The sequence below is a fragment of the Falco peregrinus genome, chromosome 1, assembly GCF_023634155.1.
Source record: "Falco peregrinus isolate bFalPer1 chromosome 1, bFalPer1.pri, whole genome shotgun sequence".
Classification (NCBI taxonomy): Eukaryota; Metazoa; Chordata; class Aves; order Falconiformes; family Falconidae; genus Falco; species Falco peregrinus.
In genome coordinates this window covers 84,740,944-84,753,604 of record NC_073721.1, presented here as the reverse complement: position 1 = coordinate 84,753,604, position 12,661 = coordinate 84,740,944, and the positions used below count along the sequence as shown (strand labels likewise).

Here is a 12,661-nt window from a genome sequence, read left to right as displayed (position 1 = left end):
AATTCCTTTAAAACATCAGAATACAGAATTAATACAAGCAGCTGATTTTGCACTTTGGGTCCACTATTAGCACAACTTAAATCAACATGTAACATTTTCCCTCCTTTTTCATCCCTCCTCACTTCGTCCTCGGAGAAAATACCTCGCTGTTAGGTAGACCAGCAAGTCTTGTTTGCTCGAACATACTTCAGCACCTTAACTCTCCCCTTCCACATTAAGAAAACCAACACAAACCAAACAATAACAAACCCCAAACCACACCAAACTTGTAGATAAAAGCTGGGACCCCTCCTGCCACGTGCCAGCGGCTGCCGCCGGGGAGCCGGCCCGGGCAGGCCGCAGCCAGGCTGGGCTCTTCGTCCTCATGCCGAACCGGCACTGCGCGGGAGCAAAGCTCAGCCCGCGCTGCCGGCCGGGCGCGCAGCAGCCACGGGTGCGGCGGGGGCGCGCAGGAACGCGGAGCCGCAGCGGGCGCCAGGCGGACAAGCCGCAGGGGTTTCACACAGGCGGGCTCCCGTTGGGGGGAAGGGGCCCGGGGCGCGCCCGCAGGGAGGCCCCGCCGCCCCGCAGCACAGGCCAGGCCAGCCCGAGCGCCCCGCGGCCGGCTAGCGGCCTCACCCAGCGCCCCACCGCCCGCGGGCCGGAGCCCGGGCCCCTGGCAGCACCCGGCCGGCACCGCGGCGGAGAGCTCGCTGGCAGGCAACGAGTGGCCGAGGGAGGCCCCGGCCGCCCGCAGCTCCGCGGCGGGCCGGCGCCAGGGCTGGCGGGACGAGCCTGGCCCGGCCGGCTCCGGGAGAAAAGGGCAAACCCGGCACTGACCTGCCGGGGCCTGAAGCGGCCACCCCGGCCAGGCCGCAGCGCCGGTCCTCATGGAGCGAGGGATAAAGCCGGCGCTCCTAGAGCCATGCCGGCCGGGCAGGCGGGCCCGAGGCGCCCGAGCTACCGCCTGGCGAGGCAGAGGCGGCCCGCCATGCCGGCCGGGCGCCGCGGCGCCGTTTACGACAGCTCCCGGCATGCCGCGGCGCCTACAACTCCCAGCCTGCCCAGCCCCGCCGCCGTTAACCCTCTGCAGCGCCGAGGCGCCTCCGCAGCCGCCGGCCCCTCGCCACCCGGCCGGCCCCCCCCGCCCGCCGCCACCGCTTCCTCGCGGCGGGCCCGCACTGCCAGCCCGCCCGGGACCCCGGCCCGGCGCTCCGCGGCCCGTGGGGAAGGGCCGCCCCCGCCCGGCCCGTCGGCGGGGCTCGCTCGGAGCGGAGCGGCCCGGGCCCGGCCCGCTGCGGCCGCCCTGGCAGGTCCCTGTCCTCCTGCAGCGTGGCTGCTGGTCCCAGCTGCTCCTGTCTGTGACTGGCGGCGGTGGCATTAATTGCCTGCTCCATGCCATTAATAACGAGCAGGTAGAAGCACCTTCTTCCAACTGGTTGGGGGTTTTTAATTTTTTGTTTCGAAAGACAAATTGTAATAAGTAAATTAATTCAAAAATGGCTTTACAACACCCAGAAAACTTTGGGACAAAGTTTCCAGGAAATCCGGGGTTATCCTGCAGTGAAAGTAAAGTGAAAACTCTGTCACATTAGCATGTTTTGTCCTCCTTCCCATGTGATTCATACAGGTGCTCAGTATATGCATGACTAACACATAGAGCACTTTCTCAGTTCCTCTCTTAAAATAAGTGGTAAATGATGGGCATACAACTAACCCGCTGCAAACTAAAAAATAGCCCAGAGAGTTAGAATCTATTTTTAAATTGAGGGACAGGGGCAGACAGCACAAGTTCATGCAGAAGCAGCACCTCAGAGCAAAATCCACTAGGTCTCCCTGGCCCCCCTCCACAGCTCAGCACCCGACCCCTGAGATGCCCCCCGCACACACAGAGCTCATCCCCTACACACCTATTTTATTTGAAATATTTTTTTTTATGAAAACCTCGTGCAGCAAATACAAGTCAAATGGCTCTAATTTGTAGTGTTACAGTGCTACAAACTGTAACATGCTCAGACGTGTAACTGCCTGACAGACTACACAGAAATCTGGCTTATGCTCCAACCTCTTAAACAAATGTAAATATCCAGAAACATTCTGCTATTTCTCCATAATTAAAACACAAGTAAAACAAACCTACTGCCAGATTTTTCATGCAAATACTTCTTTTTTAAAAATAAATAACTACAAATTTATTACTTGTTTCAGAACATAAACAACACAGAGGAGACTCATATACGTTTTCCTTTTTTTAAAAAAAAAGTATCAAGAAGAAAAGCACATATATAGCTCTTTTTTTTAAGCTTATTTTTTAATACCTTGTCCCTTAAATCAGCCTACAAGCCAATAGCTTTATCTAGAGAAAACAAAATTGGAAAGCCTTTTTATGTTGCACTGTTTTTCAGACACTTACAGGAGGTTTTTAAAGACAATTCACAGCCACGCTATTCCAAACAGCACAAATACAATTAGCTAGAATTTATTCCTTACTGTAGCAATTTTTACTTTGATATCTTTTTCAAAATTTCCTGGGAAAACACAATCAATTCCCATCTAGCTTAGCGCACCTACACTATTACCTCTTTCTCTACATTTTATCTTTACAAATCAACCACAAGCATTTTATAAATACTTTACATATATATAATAAAGTCATAAAAAGGACAACACCATAAAAGAAATGCTCAAAAACAAACTGAAGGTGTAAATGACCTCCTCCCATGTTCCAAACGTACCTACAAAATCCCTGCTCACTGGTACAGGATTATACATTCCATTATGAGCTCGGCCTTTTTATATTTTGTACTATTTTAACACCCCAAATTTATAGACTTTTAAAATGGGCATGTTAAAAGGGCTTTATTTAAGGATTTCAATGAAAATAGTGTTATGTTTTGTCATATTACCATAATCCTTCTTTTTAAATCACTTAGAATTTCAGTATAACCTAATTAAGTAATTTTAAGTAAGTCTTAACCCAAATACATAGATCTAATAAAAATGTATTTTGCAAACAGGGAAAATGGACTTCTAAAATGGATTCCTCAGGTATGAACAAAGATGCTAAAACATTTTCTCCCCACAAACTTTGAGATCTGAACGATTTCACAGGACTTACAATTAAAACCCAAAATACTTATAAGAAATTTCACCAAATACCAAGCATGTTTCATTCCAATTGTATTTGTTTATTCATTTAATATTTAAAAGAAATCTTTCAATTTTCCTTGCCAAAAAGGAGGGAGACTAGGGGAAGAAAAATACTGCAAAATCCTAACTACCTATCTACACGTATTGTTTATTTCAAAGCTCTTCTAACAGCTGTTTATACTGGTTTTAGATATTGTATATTTTGTCAGTGGAAATATTATTATTTAGATTTTTGCCTTTTAGAAGGCTACAGAGCAACATTACAGATTTTAGAGACTTCTAACCATTTTAAATCTCTCTCTCTTTTAAATGCTACAAACTTCCCATTTGGTAAATGGAATTTACATTTCTCTCTTGTCTAAATTATCAGAGTTGAATCAACAATTCAAAACAGAAAGAACAAGTGATGTACCGTAATACAATAGCAAGTCCAACACTATAACACAGCTCCTCTCTCTGTTAGTGTATAATAAGCTTACACAAAGTATAAAATATCTCAGAAATACAGCCTCTTTCCTGGTCAGAAAATTTTAGTTATTGACCAATTTGACCTCAAGGAATTACATTTTCTCAAAGAGCATCCTATCTACATCTTTATGCCATTTACTGACTGTTGCTTAATTAACCAGCATGCTTTAAAAACAAGTATCATTCCTTCAACTTAATCAAAACAGACTATTTTTAATTACTACCACATCAAATAATTTGTCAATACAATAAAGCCACGTGCAATTAGAAAGAACTGATTTTTTTTAGCCCTGTCTTTGACCAGCCACAGATTACAGCATCCACTTCCAATTTATTTGCTAATCTAATATAAGATGAACTGAAACGCATACCACAGCTCACAAATACATCTATCTTTCTATAGTATCCTATCATTTGCATCTTTTAATGGCAAAATCCAGTATACCACTGTCAGCACTGCTGTTTTCCTGCAACCGACTGGACTTCAGAAGGACTTGGCATTAAACTTCCCTCCCTCACAGCACTTTGCCTCCTCACCACTCTCAAAATAAAACAAAAATATTTACATTTGTCTGAAACATCAATAAACTCCCAAACTGAAAAGGCCAAAAGGTCAGGTATTATTTAATCTGAACAGAAAAGTTATTTTCTCTCTACGTCAAAAGCCATCAGTAACAGCATGTTACCTGAGAAGTGATGCTCGCGTCCCTTGGATGGCCGTCCTTCTGTCCAGGACAGGGGCTGTGCCATGCTCACTTTTACATAAGAGAGAATAAATTAAGTTTATTATATGCTTAGACCCATTTCTGCACATTCAAATTATCTGGCCCTCACAAGGCTTTGTATCTCTTGGTCTGGAAAGCATGTTAAAAACTACTATTACACTCTAATTAGAGCTCTCAAAATTGTTTTTGATAAGTCAGGTACACATGTCAGTAATTAGCTCCATAAATGGTCAGTCGAAGTACCAGATTCTCCAGACTTGGTTTTCAGTTCTTAGAAGCCTGTATATTGCTGCATGCTCCATCTCATTAACAATATTTAATCTGCAAATGGCATGATCTTATATTAAAAAAGAAAAAAATATTTTACATATATTGAAATTTAATTTTTGTTTTAAAGCCACTTTCATGAGGGACAGAGTCCTGGGATATTCCTTCCCACAGCAACTCTTCCCTCCCCTTTTTTAAAAGCTAAATACCTTCTCAGATGAACATGGTGTTTGCTTTATCTATTTTTCTGTGATTTGTGTTATTGTGTACTTTTTTGTGACGCTGCAGAATTTACACAGGCCTGTAGTTTTGAGACTCCTATCTCCTCCCTCTACCTGCAAAGAAGATACCAGCTAAAATCACTGTCTATACACGGTTTTAATGCCCTTTTTCCCTCTACACTTTTTCAAACAGATGTGAGAGGGGAAAAAAAGTTAATGGTAAGTACAAATCCACAGTGTACTACATTCCCCCAAAAAACCCTTGTTTCAGTTTATCATTTAATAAGCATTATCAAAGTAAATCATAGTCAGAAAGCCTCAGCACTGTAGGGTGTAGTATTTATGACTAAATGGCCTTTTTTTTTTCTTAAAAAAAAAAAAAAAAAGAAAAAAGAGACATGTCTGTGTTGAATTCTTTTCTTCCATCTTTTACCCTTCTCCTTCCACATATTTTACCCTTCTCATACTGCTTAGATCCTAGTGGACTGTTGCCGCACATCTATTTTTCCACCCAGTTTCCTAGACATTGACAAATGTGATCCAAGGAAGAATTTCGCACAATGTTAACTTATCTAAACCATTTCTTTCCTCCATTCTCTTTTTCTCCATGGCACCCTATGTTTTTTTTTTTGTTGTTGTTGTTGTTGGGTTTTGGGGTTTTTTTTTTTACCCTCTGCTGTTGCTTTGTTTGGTCTTTGCCCACTTCTCTGTACATTTGTCTCCTGCTGATCCTATTAGTCTGGCAGGAAGAACTGAATGTCTCTCTCTCCCATTTCCTACACTATCTCTCATTTTTTAATGTTTTACAGATTAAACACATTCTAATGTCATTTTCATATATTTTTAAAGATACTTCTTTTTTTTTTCTTCTCAACGAACTTGCTGATTAGTCATCCATACTTTTGCAAAGCAAGGGGAGCCCTGTCCTGCTCTAGTACATGCTCCTGTCAGCATACTAAGTGTAAATGACTTTGCAAGCCTGTGATGCAAAGAATGAAAAAGGAAAAGGGGGTAACATGTAAAGATGCCCCTTAACATCATAAAGAAAAAAACAGAGATTTTTAACTGATTCTGACTTTTTACAGAGATACCATCAAAAGAAAAGATTTATCTTTATCTAGATCACTACCAACACTTTTCTACACTAATAAAAATAACAAAAATTTTAAAATTCAGATTTACTATTCAGCATCACCTGTTTAAGATATACTTTTCTGCATTTCACTCAGCCTGGGGAGTGAAAGTTGCCTATTGGTTTCACTTTTGTTCTCAGCCAGTTTCACTTCCATGCACTGGCAGAATTTTTTATATTTTCAGTTCAGCAATGTTAAAGAAGACATTTACATTTTTAAACAATCCTCATTACACTTATAATATGAACAATTCATATCCATCTCTTTCCCAGGACACTAAGAAAACATAATTTGGGGCCCAAATATAATGGGCAGCATCCTTCTAAAGGAACAGCTTTCACCTGTCTCATGTCAGGTTGTGATCAGCTCCTCCTTTCCCTAAAATCAATAAGAAATGCCATTAACTTCACTGACAGCAGGATCAGGCCTCTGGTTCTGTAATCTGGCACAAAAGAATGCCATACATAGACCAATATATTCCTTACAATATGCAGTGTTTGCCTTCAATTATTTTCCTATGCAAACTCAAGAGGAAAAAAACAGTTCCAGCATTTACGTTTCTGTAGGCTTTTAAATTAGCGCTAAATGCCCTTCTGGACACAGGCCGTAGGAAATTAGAGGGCACCTATCCACTTTGGTTTGCATGGGGAGGGAAACACTGTATCTCCCTGCTACCAACTGCAAATAACTGTTTCTCCTACTTGTGCCCTGTGCAAGCTATACGAGACACTCAAGCCCACACAGCTGTTACTGTCTTGCACCAGGACCTTGTTTGTAACCAAAGTTTCCAGAGCAGGTACTTGTGTAACCCTCATTTTTTTCAGGATAAACCACACTGCTTTCAGAAACTAGAACTATCAACAGCAGAAAAAATTAAAATGGATTCCATTTTATTTTCAAAACCTTTATCTTCTCTTCTGTATAACTTTCCCCTCCCTATGGCACAGACTCCAAAACACAGCCGTGGACTCACACATGTGTAGGCCGGCACATATACGTACAATTAAATTTTCCCCTAGCTGCCAAAGCACTGCAGTTTCTGGCTTTGTACACACAAGGATTCCTGAGACATTGAGACTTAACGGAAAGACTTAAGGGTTTGTAGGAGCCATGCAACATTCACTTGTTTCAACTTCTTTCCCAGAAATTCTGTGTCCCACAAGCACACACAGAAACTGTCCCCAGCTGCTTACAGAAATTATTGACCTGTTTACATGCCAAAAGTTAAATCTTAAAAGCTCACATATGGAATTCCTGTGAGAATACCCGTATCTTGGTTTTATTTACCTTACTCTTTTATTTCACCATATGAAACGTGAATAAAAACGGGGAATTGCGTTGTGATCATGTACTCATCCACTTCATAGATGCACGCTTTTCTGTCCCAGTAGACTGTGGTACTATATATCTGACTTATATTACCATGTCATGCATCTAGACACGAGCAGCTTCCACAGCATTATCTAGTACACGTTGCCTTTTTCCTCTTTTCCTGGATGCTACTACAGGGAAGAGGAGTAACCACTCTCAAAGAATTTCTCTCTGCCTTCCTTCTCTACCTCCACCTCTCCTCTCCTTTCCCCAGAAGACATCTTTTGTGTTTCCAAGGCCAATTCAACATAAGACTTACACATACACTTACTTTCAAGCATACAAATAACACCCACTGTGTTCAGTGGGGTTATTCACTTGCCTAGGTCAACCCAACTTGAAGTGCTTCAGTGCCATACAAAGACAGACCACTATAATCACCTGGGTCAACAGAAAACTGTTTACCAGAAAGCATGCTCACAACACTGACTTTCAGAGACTCACAACATGCTACCTCCATGTCCCACTGTAGCCAAATTCCTCATAAGTGCCAAAATCCACTCTTTCCTAACTGCCTAAGTGTCTAAGACTTGTTTGTTCCTAATTTCCTAAGTTGCAACAGGGCTGCTGATCCTGTGTTTTGATGGGACTTCACCATCACACAGATTTTGGATCAGGCTTTCACCCAGGGCTGCATCTCCCCCAGCAATAAAGTGCCCTGGGAGAAAGACTTTGCTATCACTAGCTTTCACCACTTTAGCTTTTAGGGCAGACCCCAAATTGTACCAATTTCTTTAACATATGATGAAGCTTAACTTAAGTGGACACTCATGAAATCAGTAAATATCCACCAGTTAATACTGGTGGATCATTACCAATGAAAGAAATAATTACAGGGAAATAAAATGGCCTGTTTCACAATGGTTCCTTTAAAGGATGTTTCATAACTTAGCCTTGGCTCTTAAATGCTGCTCTTGGTGCACTTGTAGAAATTATTTCCATCTGAAGCATTCTGCCCTCTATTTTACCTGGCTTTTATATAAATATTTACTCTACTTTTTTCATGTTCCTTAAACGAACCAGATAAATAGCAATCACACAGCTAAAATTAACTTTTGTCTTGTGATATTAAGGATATGAAGGCCTCCACCTCACAGCAAGTATTATCAATGAACCTTTCAAAATACTGAGTGTGGCAGAAAGGCAGAAGACAGTTACATGGGAAAGATGATGGAAAGAGAGTTGATGTTCTTTCAAAGATACTTAGTGTTATACTAATTCCTGAAGTGCAAAGAACAGAACTCTCCATGAGGTGCCTTGCCTAGCCACACTAGCAGTTCTGAAGGGCTCTGCAGTCTCTCCTTGGGGTTCCCAGCCCTCTCCTGACAGGTCCTGCTGTACTACAAGAGGTTATCACAGGGGCAGCCTGCTCCTCTCTCCTCTTCCCATCTGGAAACAAAGCGCGGAGCAACTATTAACAAATACTCATTAATGTAGTTGTTTTGGAAGGCATCATCAAGCCTAACCCCCGGTGTTATGCAATAGTCACATTGTTAATATTAATTGTAGCAGAGAGTAACTGTTGTGACAGGTAGGTTAAACTGAGGAACAGAGATGTGAACATGTCAAACGATCTGACAGGTGTAGAAAGCACAGCCTAGGATCGCCAACTTTTCACCTCTTTTTCACTCCAGTTCAGTCTCAAATACACCAGACTTTAGCTACCTGTACTTTTTCCTCATCTCTTAAACGGTGCCCTGCTCCTAACTCAATGAGACATTCACACAGGAGAGAGCAAGATGAGCACAGGAACAGCCAGGCTAGCTGCCATGGATGGGGGTCAGTGGAGAGCATCCCAATTGCATTGAGGGCCCCTACTTATGCCTGTGAGCCAAGAGCGTCTCACTGTTTGCACAAGGGGGTTGACAGAGATGCAATGGATACTACAACACAGGTATTATAAATGTCATCTGGCCTCATTTTAAACAACAATAGAACGCAACCCTGTAGATTTCCAGTACAATCTTTTCCAACTTCTAACTAAAGACCTTTTCCAACTTTCTAACTTCTAACTAACTGATCAAGAGATCTAAAACAATATGTACACAACATAGGGGAAAAAATACTTTCATTTTTTCCTTAAATTTAAAGCAAGTACACCAACATCAAAATCTCTTTCTATAGCCCGTATCCCTTACCAAGAATAATTTTGAAAGGAAACATGAGAAGATGACAGCTGTCTTTGCCCAGAGTCGTTGTGGAGTCTCCTCTGGAGACGTTCAAAACCCACCTGAACATGACTCTGTGCAGCCTGCTCTAGGAGAACCTGCTGTAGCAGGGGGTTGGACTAGATGTTCTCCAGAGGTCCCTTCCAACCCCGACCATTCTGTGATTCTTTAACTCAGATGATCATATTTACTTTGCACTATCATGGAATAATGCAAGTCCTTTGCCATTACCTTTGCTGCATCCAGGTTCAACTAATCCAAGTTCTGTCACTTTTTCAAACTGTGCTGCTACGGAATTCATCACTAGATGGGACCTTCATCTCTGCTAAACAAGTATTTCTCAAAGTATGGGTTGCAAAATAACACAACAATATTCAGTGTTAGAATAAACAAAGTTCATCAGCAGTAGCTTGGTTTTTGACAGCAGGGGACTGAGAAGTTCCTGCAAGTACCTAGGGTACCCCCCAGCCTGCTAGCAACCTTGGCTCACTGGCAGCAAGTCCAGACTCCCTGGAAAAGTGAGCAAGTTTTCAGGCAGCAATTATAAAGTCTTAGTCTTTATTGTCAAAAAAGGGAAGAATTCAAGACTGTAACAGAGAGAGGTGAATCAAAAGGAGGTCACAGATCCAGAAAGTTGGACATATACTTCATTAATGAACATAACAACATTGCATAGAGTAGACTGCAAAAAAAGGAAGCACATATATTGCCTGCTAACAGGAGGAGGAACTGCACGACAGGTACTGAGCGCTTGATCCCTATGACATTAAAAAAGAAACCACCGAACTTTTCCTGATGGTGGGCTGACCGATAACAGATTTGTCGGATTTGATCAATTAAAAGCTCTTCATTTAGTGACTACCATTTTGCCATATATTCAAGTGTCCTACAATGAAAAAGTGAGGCATGATCCTAATAGTCCAAAAGCATAGTCCTCCTGAATGAGTTACTAGTGGAAGAATGGGAAGGAACTACACACCACCAGTCTCCCTTGGAAGAAGTGCTCAGCATGTCTAAAATTCCTGTGGACTCTGATTGTCTCCAAATGTATCGTGACCTTGGTACCTGTCATTTATTTTGGCTTGTAAGGAGACAGCTGATGAGCTTGTTCTGTTTCCCTCTGCCTTTTTTATGAAAACAACTTACTGCCAAACGGCCCTTCTATTTTCTTGCACTTAGACCAGTTTTGCACATGGTAGTAGTGCACACAGTAGTAGTCTCCTTTCATTTTCAAATACAAAACTTTACTTTCTGCTTGCAAAGCATTAGGGATCAAGAACTTTTCCAACAAAGTTCTCAAACTCCTAAAGTTCTTCCCCAGCTGTGGCTTGGGGAAGATGGTATGACATTTCTCCTACAGCAAATCTGACAATCATATATTTTCCTTATTTCTACATTTTATTTGACATTCCAGTGCACCTCAGCAAATGGCATACATTCAACTCATTGTATTAAATTAAACTGCTTGCAAAAGATAAAATACCCCTTATTTCTTCTGCTCTCTTAACAAGCTAGCATAATAAATAACACCCTCTCATCAAAAAAAGACATTTTTGCTTTGTATTATAATGAGGATCAGAAACCATCTATTAACAGAGGATAACCAGAACATCCATTTTTATCTTCAGGAGGACCACCCGGAAACATACTGTATCTAGTCCTCAAGAAAGCATATTCACAGGTTGTAAACCAAGCTGTGTCCAGCTAAACCTGGACATACGGTAAAGCCATTCCTTTCCTGGGCACTAAGTCTAGCCATTCCTAAAGAGCAAAGCACGCTCAGCACTGAGCAAGTGTGGGGCTTTCCAATAGTGCAGTGACGTAAGAATTTCAATGGAATGAAACGAAACAAAATCCAACAGACTTTCATAAACAGAAGTAGTGTTCTGATTTCAGAAATATTCTAGGTATGACTTTGATCTTTCCCCCCACACACACACAAAAAGTTATACCAACAATCCTGCAGATTTTTATGTCAACCTGTCAGTCTTTCCCATGGACATTTCTTACTGTCCTATGTGATTTTGCAGCCCTTAAATACTGAGGTTGAAGATTTCATAAAAAGTTATATATTATTTGTCTAAATACTGTAGGCATTTCAATCATGGCTAACAGCAATCTAGTCTTTTCCAGCTGCCCAAACATAGTTAAAATAATCAGGAAATAGGCAAGGGCACAGAAAAGGAAAATTTGGGCCTGATACTTATCCACACATCATCTATTAATTACAGATCTATCTGTAAATGGTGGTTGTGGGCCCCAGTACTTATTCCCAATCAAAGCAGTATGAAGTAGCTACTTAGTATAGGTTCAGGTATGGTATTTCTGCTGAGGTTTTGTATCTCTCACCATAATGGTACTGAAGCTGGTTTTACTGTGTTCTGTAAAGGTACCCAGCTAGCTGCCAAAATCAAACAAAAGAGAAGGTTCAAGCAGATTAATTCAAACTTCACTCCATTATCCTTCTAAATTAAACTAAACATGGGGAGAACACTGTTAATTGGCACAACCTAGCTAAGATTTTTTTCCCCTTTTGAACATTCAGAGCTTATGTACTACTTACATAGCACATGACCCATAGCAGTCTATTGTTGCAAATCTGTGTGCAACCAGTGAACTCTGAAATTCCAGAGAATGACCTTCATATATGGGAAAAGATCTTAATTGTAATTAAATTTGGAAAATGAGGCACACATGTGGAGCCCCCACAGAAGGCAAGTGAATCTATCAGCATCCACCTGCTTTTTACCAGTCGTTACTTTAACGCAGCCATTAATACCTTCTAGCTTCATGTTACCTTCCATCTCATATGGGTAAGGAATAAGTGCACCGGTAGCTAGGTGACATATAATCTATTTCATATAGAGTCCATTCGATGCAACAATATTTTTTTATTTGGAAAAAAAATTAGTAGCTCTCTGTTCCTAAAGCTTCAAATTCATTTAAGCAACCAGACAGAATAATCACAAAGCCCAACCCATAAACATAGAATACTGCGCACAGAAATTTTCTGATAAATACAACTTGATTAAAACCAACTGCAAGGTGTACTAAAATGTATGTAGCCAAATAATTTTTTCAGAAACAGTCCTGACCCAAAGTTTCTGGAGGCCTGAGCAAATGTAGTTGGGTACCACAGACCTGTAACTGTCCCCATCACGGTGCTGGGCAGCTCTGAG

The 12,661-nt window shown here is 41.6% G+C and overlaps 1 protein-coding gene across 1 annotated transcript; it reads left to right on the top strand.

Moving 5' to 3' along the window:
* The first annotated feature begins 364 nt into the window (after positions 1-364).
* On the top strand, positions 365-1,363 carry LOC129785047 (translation initiation factor IF-2-like). Its single transcript, XM_055813081.1, has one exon. It carries the CDS (start codon positions 365-367, stop codon positions 1,361-1,363), a length of 999 nt encoding a protein of 332 aa, XP_055669056.1.
* Positions 1,364-12,661: the final 11,298 nt, after the last annotated feature.

Coding starts and splice junctions, on each gene's coding strand:
- LOC129785047 (XM_055813081.1), top strand. CDS start 365: ATGCCGAACCGGCACTGCGCGGGAGCAAAGCTCAGCCCGCGCTGCCGG.